This window comes from Globicephala melas, chromosome 4 (assembly GCF_963455315.2).
Source record: "Globicephala melas chromosome 4, mGloMel1.2, whole genome shotgun sequence".
Taxonomy (NCBI): domain Eukaryota; kingdom Metazoa; phylum Chordata; class Mammalia; order Artiodactyla; family Delphinidae; genus Globicephala; species Globicephala melas.
Genome location: NC_083317.1, coordinates 130311434 through 130336147, shown reverse-complemented (window position 1 = coordinate 130336147; position 24714 = coordinate 130311434). Strand labels below are relative to the sequence as shown.

Here is a 24714-nt window from a genome sequence, read left to right as displayed (position 1 = left end):
ATATTTTAGAATAATTCTTTACTGCAGTATATTTAACAGCTCTGGCCAAAATACCACTAAATACAGCAGTAGCCTTTGACACCTCCCTTCCCCACCACCCCAGTCACTGTAACACCAAAATTTCTCACATGTTTCCAAACATACCAGCTCTGCCTCTTAGTTGGAAGGAAGTGAGAGAGGGAAGAAAAAACTGGGATAGAATCAGGAATGACAGGATATCATCACTAAGGGACTTTCCCAATTCCCCTTTTCATCTCTAGATGTCCAAAACCAGCGTGTCTTTCTAAGGCTATCTTTTCTGCAAAGCTTTTCTAAATTCCCTCAGCTCTAGACCTATTCCTCTTCTGCCTTCCTTCTTTCATGGCATTATCTTTATATCTCCATCCATCCATCCATCCATCCCTGTGTCTATCTATCCAGAAAGTATTTACTGAGCACTTATAGTACACCAAGCACACTGACCACTTTCTTCTTAGATTATGACTCTTTGCCTAAGTGTCTTACCTGATCTGTTGTAATCTCAGGTAAAATTCCACATCTGATCTACTTCTGCATCTCCCAGAGTGCTTCACACAGAGCTGGTGCTCCTGCTGAACGTCAGTAGAATGAGTTACTGAATGCTGACACAAGTTTTAACGTATGTTCCAAATCTTTATTCAAAGGCAGTGGAAATACTTTTTTTAAAAGCAATGCCATTCTGATTTTCACAATATCTACATTATAATTTTCAAAAGTTACCCATAACCCCAACACTATCCTTTTCCAGAAGAAGATAGAGTAAGATGTGACAATTTCCTTCTTGGCCAGTCTAATCTTGTTCCAAGAGGCAACCACTGCCAATAATTTGCTGTCTTTCCTTCCAGACTTATAAAAACATGTTTATGTACATTCACATACAGATATACCTACATGTACATTTATTATGTTTAAATTAGCACATATGTTAAGAGCTCTATGAAACATGAATTTAGAATAAATTGTGAATTTATGAAGTAAATAAAGATGTCTAATGTAAGTGTATACAGTTCTTTATAACTACAAAACAGTTTTGAATTTATTGTACTCATGTTATTCCCTAACCCTGTGATGTAGGCTCAGAGAGGTTGACAGGCTCCTGGTCACACAGCTGGTAAGTAATAGAGCTAGAACTTGAACCCAGGTGTTTTGCCTTCTAATTCCTTGCTGGTTCTATTATATAAAATAATCCCCGAGGATTTGGGGGGAATAATTATCTACATAATAAAATGGATTATTTTTGCTTTACTTCTGAGTATCAGTGTAGAATTATTTTGGAAACGCTTATTTTATTATATTGAAAACGAATAAAAGCTAATGTCTATCAAGTGCTTCCCACGTGCCAGAAACTGTTCTAAGCACTTTACTTGCATTGTCTCATTTAGTCCTCCAATAAGCCATCACGTAAGCAATATTGTCAACCCAATTTCCAACATGGAAACTCAGGTTCAGAAAGGTAAATAACTTATTTGAGGATGGGCACCAGATGTGCTACGCTGGCTTTTTTTTTTTTTTCCTACGCTGGGTTTGCAACCTAGGTCTTTCTGCCTCCAAAGTCTGTACTTTTAGCCACTATACTTTGCAGCAGCCTATATATGCTTTACTTAGATGTAATTTCATATAAGTAACTATTATGTAAAATAAAACAAGATGCAAATGTGATGTGAGTTCTACTTTAAAGGAATTTGCAACATGAAAGAAGAAAGATAAGTCTAATGTATAGAGGAAGATATTTAGATAAATGCTTGAATAAGAGAAAGGGAGAAAAATAGCAAGAAAGAGAAATAGGAACATACACAGAGAAAGACTGATTCCTTGATTGATTTTAGAGAAAGACTGAAACCTGATGAAAGAGGCAGGAAGCAGTCAATGGGAGGAGGGGGGACCAGAGCCACAGCCCTTCCACTCCTGTCTGAGTCCAGTCCATCAGGAACCCTCCAGTCTGGCCTGGGGCTCATTTTTCTTGTACTCCTGAAGCCTCTGCTGCCTGTACTCCCTGGCTAAGAGCTTGGATTTGTCAGCACTGAATCTCTTAGAAGGCAGTCCTGGCTGAACAGCAGCTGTAAGTGGGGCAGAAGGAGTATCTCCCAACATCTGCATAGCCCTGGGAGTTGAGAGCCTGAGCTGGGAGGAGAGTGGCTGGGAAGGCGAAAGCCAGGAAGATGGGCCTGAAGAGAAGGGCCTCACCAGGTAGGCCTGTTCCCATCTGTCTGGGCTGAGCTGGGGTAGGCTGCGGAGGGTCTTATTGGATGACAGATGTAAGGGTGTCCCCACTGGCAAAGAGGCAGGGAAGCTGTCACCTCACTCTTCCTCAAGAAGACCTCACAGTTAGACTGCCTGCCAGTTAGAGTGAGTACCAATCTGTGAGCACGGTGGTGGGGGCAGCGGGTAGTGCTTGAGACTGAGCTGCATGGGCAGAGGTGTCAGGAGAATGGAGGCAGGACCATGGCAAGGGCGGAGGAAAACCTCTTCGGCCTTGGGTGGTGGCGCGACGATAAAGGGGAGCTGAGTCACTAGGGGAGGCATGGAATCACTGGGATGGGTTTATGCATCAACCTCCCTCACTTCCTTTCCAGTCATTTGGCTGTTTTCACATTCTCCACCCTTTGCCAACTCCTCACCTCCCCCATCAAATCTGGTTTGTGTGTGCTGTGTGTGTATGTGTCTTTGGGTGTATTCATGCACAGTTGGCTCTAGGTAAGAATATTAGCTAAAGACAGAGGAAATTGTGACTGATGACTTTGACCTATAAAAGCAGCTTTTTCATATGGCTCAACACAGAAGGGTAAACTAAATAAAAACCTAGGTAGAACGCGTCATGAAGGAATGTGTTGACGGTGTTTCCCAGCTCTGTAGCTGTGCTTCTCCTCTTACTTGGTCAGAGGCTATATTGTGAGCCAGCTGCATTGCCGTACCCAGGGCGACAGAGTACACATCCATATAGTAGTCGGCTGAGCTCCAGATGAAACTTGGGCAAGAACACGCCTGGGATTGGGTGATCATCTCTCTTCAGGTTCTCTCAGCCATCCACAAAAATCTGTCTTGCTGCACTTCTAGCATTTCTATACATACCCCTCACCCCAGGGTCAGCTATCAGGCAGCAAGAATGACAGAGGAGCTCAGGAAACAATTTCAGCAACTGCACTTGTAGGATTTGCTGAGGAGCCAGAATACATTTCAGGACTCCGCAGCAAGCCTGGAGGTCTGCACCAGCTTTTCTCTTCCTTTTCCCGGACCTGCCTGCTTTTCTGTCACCCCAAAGGCCGATACTCATGGTGTCTTGAATTCTCACTAACAAGGTGGAACCCCTACAGATGACTGCCAAGGACCAGCTACAGAATTTACAGAGCCCAGTACAAAATGAAAATGTGGGCCACTTGTTCAAAAATGATTACTGGTTTCAACAGAGCCACAGCAGGGCCTTCTGCGTGCAGGGCCTGTATGTCTGCACAGGTTGTGTGCTCACGAAGCCAGTCCTGGTTGGCTCAGGTGCAGAGGCCAAGGCCAGGAAGGCCACAGACGTGAAGTCCTCTCAAGAGATGGCGCAGCTGCTTTTCCCCGCCAGCCCCTAACCTCCCCCAGTACTTCCCAGAGGAGCCCATGGTTGAGGTGCAGCGTGGCAATGGACTGGGGGATGAATTTAACCGTGGCAGGGCCACATCAAGGAGGAAGATTTGGGAAACAAACAGTCTTTCTAGAGTCTAATAGATCATTCCAGGATGGTACCTAACATCTCCAAATAACTTAACACAAAGAGCTGGGAAATGGCATAGTAAAGAATCCCCAGGCCGGACTATGTCTATAAGCTGGGGTCACAGGTGGGCAAAACCCCTGATTCTGGCTACCTTTTTCTGTAACCCAAATTCTGAACTCCCCACACCTTCCATGTGCCCTCTTGGCCCGCCACAGAGCGGGAGTGAGAAGCCCACTAGGTGAGCTGTCCAGTCCATGTGTGGCCAGCCAAAATTCCGGGGACTCACACAAACCCTTACCCAGCACACTGGGAATCCAGATATGCAGAATTGCTCCCAAGCAAAACACCACATTTATTCAGGACCTTGAGTTAGAGTTTACTTAAAGTTCCGCCAGCAATTCTGACTTTCTTAAAGGAATTGAGCGCCTCCTGCTGGGTACTAAGTAGCATTGACATCAAACTGTCAAAGCACCAAAATCTGAAAACACATCTTAGGGATTTGACCTTGTACACAAACCAGTGACAACAACATGACTCATGGTGGTAAAATTATGAGTTATATGAATTATATATAGGTTTGGTAATAGGTTGAATTTTTAAATGTTTCATGACTCCTAGGTTCCTAGCAAAAATTTTTCAGTTTTTTTATCTCAATTGTAAAAGAAGGTAAACATTTGCAAGTTCTAAATGATCCAATAGGATTTTCTTCCCATTTCAGAATGCAGTGGTCACAGAAGGTTTTTCAGGGGACATCACGTGGTCCAGGAAGAGGACACAGATTTTAGGATCAGACAGCCTAGGATGGAACCCATTTACTATTTGAGTGACTTTAACTTGGAATGAATTATTCAATTTTAAGCTGCCATCACTTGATCAATGAGGACAATAATATCCACCTTAAAAAGTGGACATGAGGGCTGGAGGTCACGTGTCTAAAACACAAAGAAGCACTCAGTTAACTGTATTATTGTTACTATATTATTAAGAAGTGGGTTTAAGTTGGACTTCAAAGGATGGGCAGCTCCTGGACCAGATTCTCCATTGCTAGAGGACAGAGGCTGCACCCAGAGTCGTGTGTCTGGCTCAGAGAATTTCCCCCTTGGTCACAGGTTAGCACTCACACTGGGAACCCGAGTCTCTTTTGAACCACACAACCACCATCCGGGGTGCTGGCTTCCTGACACACACCTCTCACCTGGCACTTGTGGGCAATGACCTCTAAGGTACTCCAAGTCCCTCTACTGCCACCCCCATATTGCTGGTTCAAGCCATCATCACCCCTCACTTGAGCCAAGGCAAACTCTTCTGTCTTTCCACTTCTGTTCTTACCGGCTCAAACTCAGAGTGACTTAGGTTAAAAAAAAAAGGTTAAAAAAACCAAAACCTGATTAGGCCACTCCTCTACCTCCTCCTGCCTCCCCACCCACCTTGTTCGGGATGCCAGCTCCACCTCTGAGCTTTATGCAATTTGCTCTTGGCCATCAATCCTCACCCACTAATTCTTACCCTGGCTACTCCTACCCATCTGTCAGGTGTTGGCCCACAAACTCAAGGAGGGTACAGGAAATATCATGTTTTCTTATTTTCTTCAGAGCAAATTAAATCTTTTCGGCTCCATTCTGCTGTGCTGCAGCAGAAATTAGATCTGTGGTCCCTGAGGCATCCTTTCCTCTTTCAGGGTCTCACAAGCATTTAGGATTTTCATAAATGAGCTTGAAAATGGGCGAGAACCTCTACTGTCCAGTCCATCTGCGTCCCTGATGCTATCCTCACCGTCAACTCTGAGGGGCCCTTGAAGGAGGTGGTTCCAGTGCTAGGGTGTCATTGCTCAAGCTGGGAGACTCAGGTTGACTTCAGGTTTCCTTTGGGGCACCCCCAAACCACAAGCTTCTGAAGTTCACCATCTCCCTGGGTACCACCAGCCACTGGGGCGCAGACTTCCACTACTCCTAAGAGGCTCCTCCTCTCCCTCCCTCCTCTGCTCCCCAAAAGGGGGTAGGGTTGGTTTTGAGCACATGCTCTCTGCTGTGAACTGGAAGCACTAAGGACCTGGCCACTTCCTTGGACAATGGAAAAAATTCAAATACAAAATATTTGAAATTATGTGCTATAAAAGCTACTTATCACAAAGTTTTGCTGTGATTATCTAATCTAAATCAGGTCCCCAGTCATACTCCCTATACCCTGCAATAGTCACTGCTGGGCCCAGATCCCCTTTGCCCCGTCTATCTGTGCACCCATTCCCTGACTGTGTTGGCTGCCAGGAGATACACTGTTCCCTGGAGAGCCCTGGACCCTGGCAATGCCTGGTTATGCCCTCCCTGGGGGACGGAGGGAGGGCAGAGCCAATGGCTGACCACTGCATACTCAACACGAAGGCCTAGGATCTTGCTTCAAGGTGGGAAGTCACTTGGTAACATCGTGCTCTGTAGCTCCTGTGGGATCAGGCAGAGACCAGACTCCAGCTGAAGCCACATCTTTGCTCAGGTTCTTCCCCTGCCCTACCCTGCTTCCCTCACAGATCTCTCCTGAGCGCACAATCTCAATAAATTCCTTGCACAAGAAACTGCTTCAGATTTTGCTTCTAGGAACCTAAGGGACATCTTCTATTTTTTCTTCCTAGCATGTGTCACAATTTAAAATCAAAGATTTGTATGCTTATTGGTTTAATGCTTGTTTCCCTCACTAAATGAAGGCAGAAGCCATACTTATGCTGTTCACTGCCATATTCTCAGCACCAAGTGAGGTGCCTCCCATAGAGGAGAGCAACACACATGCTTTGAACTCGAAAGTTACAGGAACCAAGGCGCAGGAACCAACTGGAAAGCTACAGGGACACAGCCTCTGAGCCTCCCTCTGCAGACACTTTCCTCCTTGGGTATTCTGGCACATAAGGTTGAAAAGGCACCCTACAACGGCAGCCTAGCATCTCTTGTGCCCATGATCCTCAAGCCAGTCCTAGATGGGCAGATTCCAAAGCTGCAGTTGACAATTTGGCCCAGAATTTGTCACCTAATTCCTCATATGAGCTATGGCTGTCACCACATCACAGGTCACAAACTTGGCGTGGGGGCAGTTCTCAGATAAGGGTCACAAGCCAAGCAGATAAACCAACAGCTGCCTGTCTTACAAGCCTCATTCTGATTCAGCTGAAATCCAGACAGCTTTCATATTTCACTGTTCTACCAATACCCCTGGGAAAGGCTGGGTCCACAAGCATGGATGGATTCATATGAACATCTCCTAATGTCCAGATGTCAGTGTTTTAGGTATTATACACCACAAATAAAGTTGTAGTAAAGCCCTCATTTAACTAGAACATGGAAGAACTGTGGAATTTTAGGTACTTTAATTTTTTGAAAAGCTTTGTTCTCTTTCAGTATAAAATGTTTTTTCTGAACATCGTAATTCTCTTTTCTACTGGGTCGTCTGTCTTCAGTTATTGAGGGACTGCTGACTTGGGGTCTTTATTCTGAGATAAATGACTTCTAGGCAAGTCACTGATCCACAGGGAGATCAGCCTGGGTGTGTCTGGATGTCAGGTGAGTTGTTACAACCATGTTTCCTATCAAAACCCTAAAATCGGTTCATTTGTTTTGTGGTACACTTCCTACTCCTAAAAGGTACGTAAATAAAATGACCCAGTTAAAAAAATGATGAGAAGAGAGATTTCAATTATTCAGTGTTTCCAGTTTTTCAATGAGGGATACAGATGTAAAAGCCAGGGCCTCTTCCCACAGAATTTACTATCTGGGGAGAGAATAAAAGAGATCCCACATAAAACAGGCAAAGAATTCTAGGAGATAATGTCCATCAATGCGTTTTCCAAAATACAAGTTATTTCACAAATGTGTAACCAAATATTGATTCCATGGTGCTTCAGTTATATCTGAAAGGGCTTTAAGAAAATAAGAAATCCTGTTACTGGATAAAACTAATGGTCTATCTCGCCTTTCCAGCGGCACCAAAGGAAGCTGTAGGGAGAGCAGGGGTTAACTGTCAAGATAGCTTTTAATTTGTAAATTTATCCAAAGTTTGAAAATATCATGGGGAATCTTAGGAATCCCAGTAGTCAGTGAATGGGCCATCTATACGTCCATTATACCTACAGACTCCACACACACCCACTCAGATGATTCTCAGAATGGGGGTACATGAGAAGTTAATTCTCATGTCTGGCTTCGTTGTTCTTCACCTTTCCCTCTCATATCTTCAATCACCTGTGTCACAGGACATATATAAGTAGTTGGGAAGTGTTAAGCTCTGACAGTAAAGCAAAATCAGAGTTAAAGGCAAATGTTTAATCAATCATGCTCAAATACGAGCTAGTCAATGAAGAACTTTAGGTTCAAAGGGCCAGATATTCTGCAATCCCAAGAAATCGCCATCAGCTTCCGGTTCGGGTTGAGTATTTCCACATTGCATTTTGTGGCCACAAAATTAGTTGTACATTTTTGAGTATTGATCTAACACTAAAAGACTCAAATTAGGAGGCTGAAAGAAAACATTTTGTATCTGTATTTAAAAAAAATCTGTGGATGAACAAGGAGCCAGGCGTCAGTTTCCAATGGGGGGAACGTTCTCATGGAGGTACTGTAAGGCCAAGTCAGTCCACTTCATTTCTTGTTCTTTAACAGATTCTGTGGTGCCGCCATTGTCCTGTTCAGGTTCAGGAAGCTCATTCTGAAAAGGTACAATGGACATTCAGGACGATGTCACACTCTATGTTTACAAACCCCTTAAAACTCAAAAGCACTTGGAATTAAAAACTGTGAGTTCCTAGAAACAGGCAGCATAGAAGCGTATCCTATGGAAAGAGCTAGAAAATAAAAAATGTGAGGAAACATCACAAGTCTCGCTCAAACGTGCCCCATCCGTCTTCAGCCGGGAGTGATGGCATTATGACTCTGGTACTTGTGTGGCAGGTAGCGTGGCAGAAGGCTCAGGACACAGGCTTCTGGGAGCCACTGGGATCCAAGGCCATGACTCCACCATTTGTTGGGTTACTCAGGCAAGGTATTCAGACCCTTGCAGCCTTTGCTTCCTCTTAGGCAACGAGAGAAAAAAAGTAGTCACCATCTCACAGGACTGCTGTGAGGGCTAAATGAGGAAATGCAGGTCAGGTGCCCAGCACTGCATGGGGTATCCAGTGCAAGGACTGTCATCCTTACTAGCGGCTAGGAACACTGAAAAGAGCCAGTACTAAATCTTTTTTTGGGAAGGCTGCTTTATAGAATACCACACTTGCTGGCATGTTCCTTAAGCACAAGAAAGGTATTCAACAACGATCCTGTATCCAATGTGCCTATATTATAATGGAGGTAGGAGCACTGAAAATGTAACACAATAGATGAGGCTTCCCCCTAGTGGTGGAGCAGGGCAACATAAAACAACATAGCCTACCCGCAACTTTCTTAAAATGGTAAGCCATGGGCCACACTTAGTGTAGAATCTGGGGAATTTTTTTATATATTTCGAGCTTTACTGAGATTTAATTTACATATAACATTGTGTAAGTTTAAACTGTACAATGTGATGATTTGATACACATATATATTGTGAAATGATTACTGCAATAAGGTTAACACATCCATCACCTTGCACAGTTCACCATTTTTTGGCGTGTGGTGAGAAGTTTTTGATAGTTTCCTTGTATTTTAAATTTAAATTTATTACTACTGGAACTCTGTTTCGTACTAGAATTCACTGATACCAATATATTTCTTTTCAGTTATCTGAATTTAGACTTTTTTTGCTGTACGCGGGCCTCTCACTGTTGTGGCCTCTCACTGTTGTGGCCTCTCCCGTTGCAGAGCACAGGCTCCGGACGTGCAGGCTCAGCGGCCATGGCTCACGGGCCCAGCTGCTCTGCGGCATGTGGGATCCTCCTGGACCGGGGCACGAACCCGCTTCCCCTGCATCGGCAGGCGGACTCTCAACCACTGCGCCACCATGGAAGCCCGACTTTTTTTTAAGTGTAGCAAACTGTTATTCAATATCTAGACTTATGATTTCCCACTGGACTCCAATGTGAAGTATATGAATATAATAACTTTTTTCCTTCAAAGTGATGTTCAATATGAATAAAATGATTTAATTACAATATGTACAAGTATGTTTGAATCACATCTTGCTCTACAAATACTCAGATTCAAACATACTTGTACAAATTGAAAGGAACTACCATTTTCTCTAAAGCAATATCGCAAAGAGAAAGTTTTGTTTCAGTAACTACTTACAGTTGACAAAGCATAAACAAGTCCTTGGTTAATCAATTATTTAATTCAGATATTATTTAGTTTCATCTTGTTCTAAAATAACACGTTTTTCATTTGGTCACTATTGTCTCTTGCAATGAATGCCAACATATAAAATTGCATATATGCCTGGAAAACAAACACAAAGTATCATAAAGTATCGTGAACATAACAATCATCTATTGTGGGGTACTGCAAAAATGGCCACAATTCTTTGTAGCCACTCCTATGAAAAGGCACTGTCTATTTCCCCAATCTTGCATTGGGGCTGATCATGTGACTTCTTGGCCTAGGCTCCATGAAGCCTTGCAGTTTCCTCTCATGCTGCTCTTAGAACCCTAAAATGATTGTGAAGTCTGGGCTAATCTGCAGGATCATGAGACTGTGGCCTAGTCAGCTCATCATCCCAGCCTCCAGCCAGCCTGCTGGCCGACTGCAAAACACCACCAAGTCCAGCAGAGATCAACCGAGCTGGCAAAGATCACAAGACTCTCTCAGGTGAATGACAAAATCATGACATAAATAACGGCTGTTTTAAGCCACTATGTTTTGGGGTTATTTGTTAGGCAGCAACAAAAGCTAACGACACAAACATTGCCTTAGAGTCACACGTCCTGGGAAAAAACACAGATTAGCAACAGGGCCAGGCTACAACTTGGAAGTCAGCATGGAAATCTTCCTCTCCCTCAACCCCTTCCACACAAATGGTCCCCAAATCCTACTATTAGTATGTCCAGAATTCAGCAATTCCCCTCCACTTTCTTGCTTTTGTTTAGGTCCTCCTCCCTTGTCTAGACACTGCATTAGCTTTCTAATTGGTCTCTTTGCCCTGTCACTGGCCCCTTTCTCCTTGACACACGTTCTCTAACAATGCTGCTAAACTGATTTTCTAATATATTTGAGCATGGCAGATCTCTACTTTGAAGATCACTCACTCCTGGATATTCTCAGGATGAGGGCTAAGCATGGCATCAAATGCTCCTCTCAAAATTGGGTCCAAGACCAACTTTTCTCCCTACCTTTTATGAGAAGTATATCCTCCATCCACACTGAATTGCCTCACCAGCTCGAAAGCAGTTTAAAACTCTGAGCCTTTGCACATCTGTCCCCTCTGCTGGTTGGCCCCTGTCTACCCTCACTAAACCTCTTTTCCTCCCTACGACCAGCTTAAATGTGATTTATCTCTCTGAAGTCCTTCCTGATGCCCACCAGGCAATCAGCCACTTCTTACACTACATAGCTGTTCACAACCCTCACTTAGAACACTTACTATTACAATTATTTATTGATATATGTTGCCTCTCTAGACTCCGAGGGGCAGAAACTGTACTTATGTTTACCAAGTCTTAAGGCACATAGTAGGCTTCAAGAATTGCTTGCGGAATGAAAGAACCACCACCGGACAGGATCTGGAGCCTCACAGACTTCGGTGTGAAGTCCAACTTATTGGCTACCAACCTTTGGGCAAGTTCCCCTCTTTGATTCTGTTTCCTTCCTATACAGTGGGCAGAACACAACCACCCTTGAAGGATGTCTTAAGGATACAGATAATGTATGTCAGATTTCAACCTTGGTCTATGACACAAAACAGGTATTCAATAAGTGGAACTATAATTCTCATTATGCTCTTTTGATTATTTTTCTAAACTTGAACTAAGCTGTTACTTGTTATTTGCTATGTTTATTACTCACTGAACATATTACCTCTTATTCTTAGATGAAAATGTAAATGGCAGCAGCACATGGTCTGCCTGCAAGCTCTGTTTTATTAATGGCTCTTTGCAATTGGCAGGCTCTAAAGAAAAACAGTCTCTGTTCTCCTTGCTAGTCCTCTGTGACATAAATAGGATTTTTAATAAATATTTATTCAAGCAAAATGTTTAGGTCACTTATTACATTAGGTTTAACAAACTCATTGCAGGAGAATTTTCCAGAGGTCAGGAAAGAAAAGAGCGTGATGGTCTAAATGCAAAAGAAGAAAAGCCAGTTCTCTTCCAAATATTTTCCAGGGAACCTAGAATAGGTATGTGTTCCAAAAATGTAAGTTTCTAAAAATGTCAACTGACAAACCACAGGTAGAGAAGAAATAAAGTGCATATGCCACTGCTTCTTATTCCCCCTCATTGTGTGCATTAAACTTTCATCATCCGGTTTACTAGCTTTGGTGTGGTAGACAGAACATGGCACAGGAGACCTGGGTTCTAGTTCTGGAATGACCCCCTAACTGAGCTGGTCACGTCAGCCCTCTGAACCACATTTCTCTTCAAAGTCAAGCTAAATGTTCTCCAGAAGCTTCTAGAGTTAGAGGACTCCACAGCTTTGATTTCTTTGCCTTACTAGTTTATTTGTCTTGATATCCTACCCCTACTAGGGTCTACCAGATCATACCTTTAACCTATCACCCTCAGCACAAATTACAGCCTACCAGTGGTATTGCAACATCCTCATAAGGCAGCTTGTCTTCTCGCCAAGCATCGTCAATCAAATCCAAGATCCTTCCATCTCTCTGTACCTCACTGTCCATTCTCCTGCAGCTTTGATCTTGCCAGATCTGTAAGCCAAAAAGATTATTTCTTAAACATGAAGACTGAGGAGATGATGTAATCTAGCAGTAGGGTTCTCCAGGCTTTTTAGCCTGGATGTGAATTGTGGCATGATATCACCCTGGGAAAGACTCATCTCATCTGGGTCAGGTTGCAGTTTATTTATAAGACGATAGTCCCTCCCAGCTGATTTTCCCGGTCACACACAGATTCCACCTTTCTGTAAAGTTTTCTCAGATCACTCCAGCTTCAGCACGCATTCTGCCCTTGACCGGTTCTTTTTTGTCCTTATGATCCACTAAACAAGTTAGGTTGGCTATATGACTGATTGCTCAGGCATTACTGTTTCCAATTGCTGTGTGTAAAATTTGTATCAATGACTCAGCATAGCCTTCCCCAATCTGGCCTCAATCTTTTCCCACCTGTCCCTCTTCCAAACACCTCTAACCCTGTCATACTTTCCAACCTTTGCACTTAAAGGTCTTTTTGCCCCATCACTAACACCTACTCTTCCTTCCAAACTCAAAGTTGGGCGTCAGCTCATCGGGGTCAATATCCCATTTCCAGAATTAGGCGCTAAGGTGCCTTCACTCTTCAGGAGCTGGAAGGGTGGATAGCATAAGGCGTGCAATGACCAGGACACGGCCACCATCCCAAGCACTTTGCCACACTTGCCAGAACAAGCCATTACACTTTCCTGAACAAAATTTTTTTTACACGTGTGACTATTCCATTGCTTGGAGTGCACAATCTTGTTCCTTTTTTCCCTAGCTAACCCTCAGTCAGTCTAAAAACTTAGCTCCCAGGTCGCCTCCTGCAGGAACTTTCTCTAAGCGCCAAGGAGAACGCGGTCCCCGCCCCTCCGCGGGCCCCATAGCTCCCTGGGCGCAGTGAATGGTCCCCATCGGGAGCTTGTTACATTGCCCGTCACAGGGTCTTCCCAGACAGGCGGTGCGTACGTTCCCCGGGGCAGGGCAGTTTTATCCATCTCTGTTCTAGAGCTCTGCAAACGTGTAGTTACAGTAGCAAAGCTAGAACTCCTTTTCCCGCGCTAAAAATGACCCTCGCAGGCCACCGCCATCCGTACAGGTGTGGGAGGCGGCCCCACAGCCGCGGCTTCCGGCCCGAGGCAGGATATACCAAATGCGGCAGCGGGGGAGGCCCAGGACCGCCGCGCAAGTCCCTTTCCACCCCTCCCGAAGTGCGGTGAGGGGAGTGGTTATGAGGCTGAGGTTAAGAGAACGGCCTCGGCCAAGAGGAGCAGCATAAATCCGAACGCACCCCCGCTTCTCCAAGACCTAGGCTAGGGGCGCGGGAAACCCTTACCAGCAACCGGCCCAGCGCAGCGCCCGCCTCCAGCGGACCACGCCCTCAGTGTCACGTGACCGGCACGGTCTTCTCTCCGATCCCCAGATATGGGTGAGCCCATTTGCAGGCGCGGAGGGGGAGTCAGGGAGGATGTTGCTTCAATTAAATGTGAGGGGGCAGTGGGCGGAACGAACGTGCAGACGCCTGTGGCTGGACGTTAGGTTGGCGGTGACGCGCGTGCGCGCCCCCGGCGGGAGGTAACGGCGGGAAGCTTCGGGGGCGCGCTCGCGGCATCCCCGTAACAGCATGTGGGAACGTCGGACGAGAGAGGCGCGGCAGTGTCCACAGGCAGCTGCGGTGGGGCCGCGGCCAGTGCGGTCGTATGGCCTGGGGCCGGCTTCCTCAGCGGCCCGCTGGCCTCCAGGCTCGCCCCCGCCGGCCTGGGTCCGCCCCGGCGCCCCACCCCTCGGCCTCACAGCGGAGGCTCTGCGGACCCGCGAAGCCAGATATGGCCTCCCCCAGCGCACTGTTCGGGCCAGCCACGTGGTCAGCCCTTCCCCGGAGGCCGGGCCGGCGGGAGGGCTGCGGGTTGGGCGAGCTGCTCATCTTCCCCGAGCGGAGTCGGCCGCGGGCCAGTCTTCCACTTCAGGGGAGGGACCCCCGGCCCAGCCCTCCCGCCTGGGCCGCCTCATCTGGTTAGCTTCCTAACATTGTTGAGACTTAGGTCTTTGATGGCAGGTGATAGCGGTTCATTTATGGGTGGGAAGTTTAGCAAGTTGTAAAAAGTGAGTTGATTTAAAAACCTTAATGTTAGTACATTAGGTACTGAAATGTGGCAGAAATCATGAAGGACTGAAGTTGGGGAACCCTGAACTTTTGGATTGCTCCATTCAAATCAGGGATGGGAAATAGATAATGAAGTAAGGGAATAAAAGGAACGGGTTCTTAGAATACTTTAATCATGAAGGTATTTGAAGGCAGTAAATCTCGGCTCATAATGTGTTGTTTTGTTTTTTTAATGATTTACAACATCAGGGTAAAGATGAGCTTGCTCTCAGCGACTAGTCATCGTTTACAGTTAACAGCACTCTTACTTGCAGAGTAGTATTCCTTGAGCCTTACAGACGATTCCTAAGCCAGTCTTAAATTTTTTTTTCTTCCTTTAATAAAAGTATTGTAGGATCTGTGCCCTGTACTTATACAGTTCCCCACATGCTTGCATTTAATTTTATTTTCTAGATACGAAGAGGAAATCATAAGGATCGTTAACTACATGTTACCTTCAAATATTTTTATTTATATTGATCATAGCTGTAGCTTAATGATATAACAAAGGGTATGTATTTTCTTATTTGGAATGCAGTATCATCTTTAGATTGATTTTTATCCTGAGCTTCTTGCCTTTTGACTATATCATTACCAGTGATCAGTATGGTAAGAATGACTGAAATTAAAGTGGGTTAGATATTTATAAACATTCAGTTACACTGCTCTTTAAAATGTATTCAGGTTTTAACAATTATTTGTAGTTATTGTATATGTTAATTGTACTGATGCCACTTGTCTCCCATTAAAAGGTAGAACACCTTTGCTTGTTCCTTCCTGTTCTCACTTATGTAGTAGTGGTGGCAGATGGTGACAGTGTCAGTGGTCCACTTTATCAGAGCTTCCTACTTTTAAACATATGTCAACTTGATTTGAAATTCAGCTAAAGCCAACATTGACCTGGGCTTCAGGAATTGAATTTTCGGTTTTTATGTTACTTTGGGTTTTCTTTCTTCAAGAACTAAGTTTGTGTTTTCAGTTTTACAAAACCACAGTATTGTCATCACATCTATGAAAATTAATAAAAATCCCATAATGTCAATATTCAGTCTGGATTCAGGTTTCCCCACCTGTCCCATACATGTATTTTTATAAGTAGCTTGTTTGGATCAAAATCTCATAGAGATCCACGTGTTGCATTGAGTTGATAACACCTTTTCAGTCTTTTTTAATATAGCAGTTTCATTGCATCTCTTTTTTCCCTTAACATTTTAGATTTAGTTGATTGCATCCACATGGTATCCTTTAACTTGTACATCTATTCCCTTTATTCCCTCTAAACTGGTAGTAAGGTCTAGAAATGCACTGTCCAATATAGTAGCTATCAGCCATTGGTGGCTATTTAAATGAATTAAAATGAAATAAAGCTAAAAATTTCAGTTTCCTAGCTGCATTGGCAACATTTCAAGGGCCCAATAGTTTGGTGTATATGTAAAATATTTCCATAATTGCATAAAGTTCTGTTGAACAGCACTGGTCTAGAAGATTGATCAGATTCAACCTTGACTTTTTTTGTGGGGGTGAGGGCAGGGCAAAATTTCATCGGTGGTGCAAAACACTCCAGAGAGGCACATGATGTCTTGAGTTTTCTCTGTGTGATTTTAAAATTGAGCATCTTAGTGGGTTCAGGTGTTGTCAGCCCAGTCCATCCATCATGAAATTCTCCATGAGCCTTTCACTTAATGGTGAGATCCTTTCATGGATTTAGGTTGCCTGTATCCACTATTGCATCGGCGGTTGCAATATGGTGATTTTCTGATTCTGTCATTCCTCAGCATTTATTAGCTGGAAATTTTTTATGAATAAGAACTTTTTACTTCACCAGCTATTTGACTACCCCACCAGCTATTTGAAATAGTTTGTATAGGAAAGGCAAGAAAAATGCTTAATTCTTTCCCTCTATTTTCTGAGCACAGTAATGAGTTGGTGGCCTGGCAACCTCAAAGGTAACCATGAGGGTTTTGCCATTTTTTTTTTATCGTCATGAAATTATAGACTTAAATATATTTAAACTGTTTCAACCTACTGCAGTCTTTTTTTTGGGGGGGTACTCAAGTTGTCCTTTTGTTGGCGAGTGGCAGCCTATTTAAGTTGGCTTCTGTCCACTTTGATATGACCAGTAATCTTTGAGAGTTTCCTTATTTTCTGGTAAAACATGTTCCTGGCTCATTTAAACATTTCTGGCCACCAAGAAGCCCTGGTTCCTTTCAGTGGGAGATGGTGTTTAGAGACCAGTCTGGGTGCTGAAGGTACTCTTGCTACTAGACTGGTCACTGGTTTTAGGATTTACAGTGGCCAAAGTTAGGAAATACGTACATTTTTTAAAAAGAGAAATATCCAGAATTCACAGTGATATTTCCAATTTAATTTCATAGTTTTTTTTAAACACTTGATTTTATATTTGTATCTTTTTCTCTTTTGCCTATTAACATACTTTTTCTGTATTATATATAATGCTTTCAAATTAATGATACCAATTTTGCTATTAATAATATGATTCCTGAGTGATGTTTAGGGTTTCTCTATAGGGTTTGTCCTTAGTATATATCCCAGTTGGAATATGTACAGTAAAATTGTTGCATTTTAAAACCAATGAAACAATTTGTTATATGGTAAGGGTGCCAACTTGATATCTAATTGATAGTTGATTTATTTCATTTTGTTTCCAATATTTTTTTTTTTTTTGCGGTACACGGGCCTCTCACTGTTGTGGCCTCTCCCGTTGTGGAGCACAGGCTCCGGACGCGCAGGCTCAGCGGCCATGGCTCATGGGCCCCGCCGCTTCGCGGCATGTGGGATCTTCCCGGAACGGGGCACGAACCTGTGTCCCCTGCATTGGCAGGCGGACTCTCAACCACTGCGCCACCAGGCAAGCTCCTCCCACCTTTTATTTAAAAAACAGAGATCTCCTTAACTAAGTCTTACACCATCATTTTAATTTCTGAAATGGCTATTTTCCCCATGTGGACTATTTTCACTGTTGTGCTACTGCCACCTGGTGGCCATGGTGGTGACATCATAGTTAAGTTTGTATATTTTTTCCTGTGTCCAGACTTTTCAATTTGGTTTGATTTTGTTTATGCCAAGAACACATTATTAAATAAAAACAAGATATGCTGATGTATTTTAAGATCTGGAATACTGTAAAATATATAAAGTTTGCACATTGGCTGGAACTTAGGAGTCACATTGCCTAGGTTTGAATCTTAGGACTGTGGTTTGTAGTTTACCATAATCAAGTTATTTAACCTTCTGAGCCTCAGTTTCCTCAAAGTAATAGTAGTTATGTTTTAAAATTGTTATGAAGATTGAATCTGACAATATAGACAGGCAGAACAGTTGAACATTCAATGACTTTTAGCTTCTATTATAAATATTCCTAATTACTAAATAATATCATCCAGAAAATATATTAATGTATTGTATGTTACTAAATCTGTTTCTAATATATATTACTAAATGTATTTTTTAAGAATAACATGACCTAAAGGAGTATAATTTTACTAATGATGGTTTTGAATAACTGTAGTAGCTCTGTCCTTAGGAAGAGCACTTTCCAACGTATTTAATAAATATCCATGTAGAGTTGTCAGGAGCATGCATGGTGCAGAATATATGTAATTGGCTATTAGAATCCCATTAAAAAGCTGGAAGAAACCTTGGAGATTATATAGATCATGCTTCTTACTTTATAGAGGCAAAAACTGAAGTCCAAGGACACAAAGCTACTTAGTTGCAGAGCAGGACTCTATCCTGGGTTTCCATATACATGGTACTGTGTGAACTGTGTACTGCCTCTCAGTTCCCTAGAGTGGATCAAAACACAGAATCTGCGTCCTCTTGTAATTGACTGTATCATTGTTTGAAAGAAAGTGGAATAGACCATGAAAACATTTTTCTTTAGGTTTTTATTTTGTCTAATGTTGGTGTAATACAAAGGATAAACCAGCTGGAAAGAAATCCTCTCTGCCATATGTGTGCATGAACAGTTATTTAGTACTCCTGTTAGTAACTTTAGAAATAGATGCAAATAACGTGTAGTGGTTGTATTTTCCAGTCTTCTCATTCTCCTGTGTCTCTGTTTTATCTCCCTTCCCTTCTTTCTCTGCTAGACTCTTCTCTGTAGTTCTCCAGCTATGACCAGTTTGCATAGGGGGATAGGTGAAAAGGGAGGGGAATTGAGATACATTCAGCCAAAAGCATTCAGCACAGGCCAGGCTGAAATGCTACTCTAAGCCCTGGAGCTGCAGGTGTGAAAAAAACTGGTTTTCTACCCTTGACGGTTGAATAGTAGGGGGAAAAGGTGTGCAAAAGGACATTTCCAGGGTGGTGTAACTCCTATGAAAGAACCTGTTAAGGACTGGGAGCAATGAAGTGCAGAGGAGGGAGGGCCCACGAAGCTGCCTCTTAGGTGAGGGAAGGTGTTCTAGGAGCTTCATGGGCCTGTCATCTAGCCGGTGAGTAGGATCTCCCATGATGGGCCAAGAAGTTGAAGCGCAGGGCGTTTAACCTTTTTACAATATCTCTTTAAAAGAAGCTACACGTTTCCTCTGACCTCTCAATTTGTTAGTGTCAGTGTTCCTCTGTTGCTAGCACCCCATCTCCACCCAGGCCCACTCTTACATGAGGAAGTAGGGACGTGACAGTGAGGTATTTGATTTCAATTGTGCAGGGGGAGTGTCAGTGGCAATTCAGATCATTTAAAATTGTTTTGTTTTAGTCTGAAATGTATTTGGTTCTAGTATTTCTTGAAGAGATATTCCTTGACTGCTTCTACAGTCATCTTAAGAAGTGCTGCATTTTCTCATTGTTATTTGTATGCTTTCAATCACATTCTTAAGTTTGTAAGTTGGAATGTTAGAACATAAAAAATGAATTTTCTCCTGACAGAGTTCTTTGCTTTCCCAGTTGCCAAAACAAAGGGGATTTGGCGATGGAGGCTTTGTTGGAAGGAATACAAAATCGGGGACATGATGGGTAAGTTTACTTTGACCTTAAGCTTCTCACTGAGTTTAAAAAGCATGTCTGAGTTATGCCTCTGACCATTTTGTGCTTTGGGTACAGAAGCAGAAGTGTGACCAAAATCTAAACTGATCCATGTCGTGTTTGTGGACAGTCTCTCTCCTTGGGGTGTTTCCCTCATCTCAGCAGTGTGAAGCTGGATGCTTACTATCATCCCAGTTAAATTTTCTGCTTTTAAAAAGCAAAAGGCTATAGAGGTTTTGTGACACTAAGAACAAATGCTTTTTTTTTTAAAAGTATTTAAACCTTAGGAGTTATCTCTCTGTGGCCATTCCCGGAAATCTCTGAATCCAGTACATCTGTGTCCACTTCTGTTTCTACCTTTGTAACATTTGGCATCTCCAGAAACATTGAAGGACATCAGTAAGTTTACAACAATAAGATAGGATGTGGTAAGTTTCTAATAATAAGTTGGGAAGAAATAGTTGGAATAAATTTGGCTCAAGGATGGAGGTTCTTAAAACAGCTCTTAAAATTGTATTGTCATTTTCCCAATAGCCTACTTGTTTCCAAAGCTTTTTATTTTGTTTGACTAGCTGAGAATGTGACATATGCTTGCCTGGATTCTTCCTGAAAGCTTCCCTAAAATGTTACAGAAGAGCTAGTTGTTGGTTGTGGAAGTCTCACTCACAGACTAGGCTTCAAACATAAACCTTGCGTTTGACCAGTTGACTTAGGCTTTAGGTCGGCTACTGTAGGAAGACAAACTTCCGTGGAATAAGTGATCATCTTAAGTGAGCATTAAAAGGAAAAGCTCAGAGATCCTGTTCTCTACTTCTGATTATTTGTTGACACTGTTCCACTTCAGGTAGCTTTACATCTGCTATATTTTTACATGTGAAAGATGAAAAGCCACTTGGAGATATGTTCTATGTTCTTAAGGGTCTGTCCTTATTTATAGGGGATTTTTGACATCCTGTGAAGCAGAACTACAGGAGCTCATGAAACAGATTGACATAATGGTAGCTCATAAAAAATCTGAGTGGGAAGGACAGACACATGTTCTAGAAACTTGCTTGGACAACCGTGATCGGGAACTTAAGGCTCTCAGGAGTCAGGTGGGTATGAAACACAAAGAGGTAAAGCAGATGATTTGCTACTCTTTTTGATATTTTCACCTTACCTTTTATAATAAATATGTTTCTTAAATATTTGTTGAAGAAAGCATTTAAAAAATTTTGAATTCAATTTATTTAAAACAAAACACAGTTCACCCATTTCTCCCATCCCCTGATCTAAGCCTTGTCTCTTGCAGCCACCAATCTGTTCTCTATACCTATGAGCTTATTTTTTGTTTGTTTCTGTAGATTCTACATGTAAGGGAGATCATACAATATTTGTCTTTCTTTGTCTGAATTATTTCAGTTAGCATAATGCCTTCAAGGTCTATCCATGCTGTGGCATATGGCAACTTTTTTTATGGCTGAATAATATTCTTTATATATGTGTATGTGTACTGCAGTTTCTTTTTTTTAAAAATAAATTTATTTATTTATTTATTTTATTTTTGGCTGTGTTGGGTCTTTGTTTCTGTGTGAGGGCTTTCTCTAGTTGCGGCAAGCGGGAGCCACTCTTCATCACGGTGCGCGGGCCTCTCACTGTCGCGGCCTCTCTTGTTGCGGAGCACAGGCTCCAGATTCGCAGGCTCAGTAGTTGTGGCTCACGGGCCCAGTTGCTCCATGGCATGTGGGATCTTCCCAGACCAGGGCTCAAACCCGTGTTCCCTGCACTGGCAGGCAGACTCTCAACCACTGCGCCACCAGGGAAGCCCCCCACAGTTTCTTTATCCATTCATTCATCAATAGATACTTAGGTTGTTTCTAAGTATCTTTGTTATTGTAAATGAAGCTGCAGTGAACAGGGGGGTGCATATATCTTTTTGAATTAATTTTTTTTTTGTTTTCTTCAGATAAATACCCAGAGTGGAATTACTGGATCATATGGTAGTTCTATTTTTAATTTTTTGAGGCATCTCCATACTATTTTCCATAATGGTTGCACCAACTTAACATTCTCAACCAAGTGTACAAGGGTTCCCTTTTGTTCACACCCTTGCCAACACTTGTTATTTGTTGTCTTTTTGATACTAGCCATTCTGCAAGGTGTGAGTTGATATCTCTGTGGTTTTGATATGCATTTCCCTGATGATTAGTGATGTTGACCATCTTTTTCACGTACCTGTTGGTCATCTGTATGTCTTCTTTGGAAAAATGTCTGTTTGGATCTTCTGTCCATTTTTTCAGTGGATAGTTTGTTTTTTTGCTGTTGAATTGTAAAAGTTCTTTGTATATTTTGGATATCAGCCCCTTGTCAGATACATGATGTGCAGTTATTTTCTCCCATTCAGTAAGTTGCCTTTTCATGTTGTTGATGATTTACTTTGCTGTGTAGAAGCTTTTTAGCTTGATGTAGTCCCTCTTATGCAGTTTTGCTTTTGCTGCTTTTACTTTTTTTGCATTTGCTTTTGGTGCAGATTCAAAACATCATCCCTAAGACCTATATCAAGGAGCTTACTGCCTATGTTTTCTTCTAGGAGTTTTACGGTTTCAGGTCTTATGTTCAAGTCTTTAATCCATTTTGAGTTAATTTTTGTGAATGGTGTAAGATAGTGGTCCAGCTTCATTCACTTGCATGTGGCTGTCCAGTTTTCCCAACATCATTTATTGAAGAAACTGTCCTTTCCCCATCGTATATTCTTAAATTAATTGACCATATATGTGTGGGTTTATTTCTGTGATCTCTATTCTCTGTTCTGTTCTATCGATCTAAGTCTCTGTTTTTATGCCAATACAGTACCATTTGTATGTAATAATAGCCTTATAATATACTTTGAAGTTAGGGAGTGTGGTGCCTCCAGCTTTGTTCTTTCTCAAGATTGCTTTGGCTATTCAGTTCCATGCAAGTTTTAGGATTTTTTGTTTTATTTGTATGAGAAATGCCATTGGAATTTTGATAGGGATTGCACTGAATCTGTAGATTGCTTTGGATAGTATGGCAGTTTTAACAATATTGATTCTCTCAATCCATGAGCATAGAATATCTTTCCACTTATTTGTGTCTTTTTCAGTTTCTTTCATTAATGTCTCGTAGTTTTCAGTTTACAGATCTTTCACCTCCTTGGTTAAATTTATTCCTAGGTATTTTATTCTTTTTGATGCAGTTGTATATGGGATTGTTTCCTTAATTTCTCTTTTTGATAGTTAGTTATTATTTTTAAAAAATAGATTTTTGTGTATTCATATCGTATCCAGTAACTTTATTGAATTCATTTATTAATTCTGTTAGTTTGTGATATAGAGTCTTTAGGGTTTCCTAGCTATTTTCATGTGATCTGCAAACAGTGAGTTTTACTTCTGCCTTTTCAATTTGGATGCCTTTTATTTCTTTTTCTTGCCTAACTATTCTGGCTGGTATTTCCAATACTATGTTGAATAAAAGTGGTAAGAGTGGACATCCTTGTCCTGTTCCTAACCTTAGAGGAAAAGCTTTGAGCTTTTCAACATTGAGTATGATTTAGCTGTAGGCTTGTCATATATGACCTTAACTATGTTGAGGTATGTTTCCTCTATACCTGCTTTTTTGAGAGATTTGAGATTTTATTATAAATGGATTTAAATTTTGTCATATGCTTTTTATGCATCTGTTGAGATGATCATATGATTTTTGTCTTCATTTTGTTAATGAGGTGTATCACACTGACTGATTTACAGATATTGGACCATCCCTGTATCCTTAGAATAAATTTCACTTCATGATTGTATATGATCCTTTCAATGTGTTGCTGAATTCAGTTTGATAATATTTTGTTGAGAATTTTTGCATCTATGTTCATCGGGGATATTAGCCTGTAAAAAGAAATTTTTTCTGTTTGGTGGCACTCTTGTCTGGTTTTGGTATCAGGCTAATACTGGCCTCATAAAATGTGTTTTGAAAAGATTCCCCCTCTTATATTTTTTGGAAGAATTTGAAAAAGCTTGATATTAATTCTTTTTTGAATGTTTGGTGGAATTCACCAGTGAAGCCATTTGGTCCTGGACTTTTGTTTGTTGAGAGTTTTTGTTTAATGAATTGATCTGCTTGCTGGTAAGTGGTCTGTTCAGATTTTCTATTTCGTCATGATTCAGTCTTAGTAGCTTATATGTTTGTCAGAGTTTATCCACTTCTTCTAGTTTGTCCAATTTGTTGGCATGTAATTTTTCATAGTAGTCTGTATGATCCTTTGTATTTCTGTGGTGTCGCTTGTAATATCTCCTCTTTCATTTCTGACTTACTTGAGTCTTTTCTCTTTATTTTCTTGGTGAGTCTAGCTGAGGTTTTGTCAATTTTATTTCTCTTTTCACAGAACTAACTCTTAGTTTCATTGATCTTTTCTGTTGTCTTTTTAGTCTCTATTTCATTTATTTCTGCCCTAATTTACTAACTTTGGGCTTTTTTTGTTCTTTTTCTAGTTCCTTAAGGTGTAGTTAGGTTGTTTGTCTGAGGCTTTTCTTGTTTCTAGAGGTAGGTGTTTATCACTATGCACTTCCCTCATAGAACTGTTTTTGCTGCATTCTGTAAATTTTGGCATGTTACCTTTCCATTTTGTTTTTCTCAAGGTATTTTTTTATTTCTCTTGATTTCTTCTTTGCCCATTGGTTATTCAGTAGCATGTTGTTTAATCTCCACATATTTGTGTATTTCCCATTTTTCTTCGTGTAATTTCTCATTTCATGCCATTGTGGTTGGAAAAGATGCTTGATATGATTGCAGTCTTCTTAAATTTATTAAGACTTGATCTGTGGCCTAACATGATCTATCTTGGAAGATGTTCCATATACACTTGAGAAGAATATGTATTCTGTTGCTTTTGGATAGAATAGTCTATAAATATGTGTTAAGTCCATCTGGTTTAACATGTTGTTTAAGGCTGATGTCTCCTTATTGATTTTCTGTCTGGATGATCATTGATGTAAGTGGGATATTAAAGTTCCCTACTGTTATTGTATTGCTGTCTATGTCTCCCTTTAGGTCTGTTAATAATTGTGCTACATGTTTAGGTGCTCCTATGTTG

The 24714-nt window shown here is 41.8% G+C and overlaps 2 protein-coding genes across 9 annotated transcripts in view; one reads left to right on the top strand and one right to left on the bottom strand.

Annotated features, from left to right (window-relative positions):
- Positions 1-7989: 7989 nt before the first annotated feature.
- ANAPC13 (anaphase promoting complex subunit 13) lies at positions 7990-13998 on the bottom strand. Its single transcript, XM_030873441.3, has 3 exons — positions 13836-13998; positions 12392-12517; positions 7990-8392 (listed from the first exon to the last, which is right to left on the bottom strand). Exons 2-3 carry the CDS (start codon positions 12488-12490, stop codon positions 8267-8269), a joined length of 225 nt encoding a protein of 74 aa, XP_030729301.1. The 5' UTR covers positions 12491-12517; positions 13836-13998; the 3' UTR covers positions 7990-8266.
- CEP63 (centrosomal protein 63) overlaps positions 13653-24714 on the top strand; it is a 74082-nt gene continuing 63020 nt past the window's right edge. Inside the window, exons 1-4 of one of the 8 annotated variants that reach the window (XM_030873433.3) lie at positions 13968-14074; positions 15057-15153; positions 19551-19619; positions 20566-20722. In XM_030873433.3, coding sequence (XP_030729293.1) covers positions 19576-19619; positions 20566-20722 — 201 coding nt within the window. In that variant the 5' untranslated portion in view covers positions 13968-14074; positions 15057-15153; positions 19551-19575. Of the gene's footprint in view, positions 13929-13960; positions 14075-14100; positions 14513-15056; positions 15154-19550; positions 19620-20564; positions 20723-24714 lie in introns of those variants that run through there. The other 7 variants (XM_030873436.2, XM_030873429.3, XR_009563828.2 and 4 more) reach the window with 7 other exon arrangements.

Coding starts and splice junctions, on each gene's coding strand:
- ANAPC13 (XM_030873441.3), bottom strand. CDS start 12,490: ATGGACAGTGAGGTACAGAGAGATGGAAGGATCTTGGATTTGATTGAC. Junction 8,393..12,391: donor AGGATGTTGCAATACCACTG/GTAGGCTGTAAT, acceptor GTACCTTTTCAG/AATGAGCTTCCTGAACCTGA.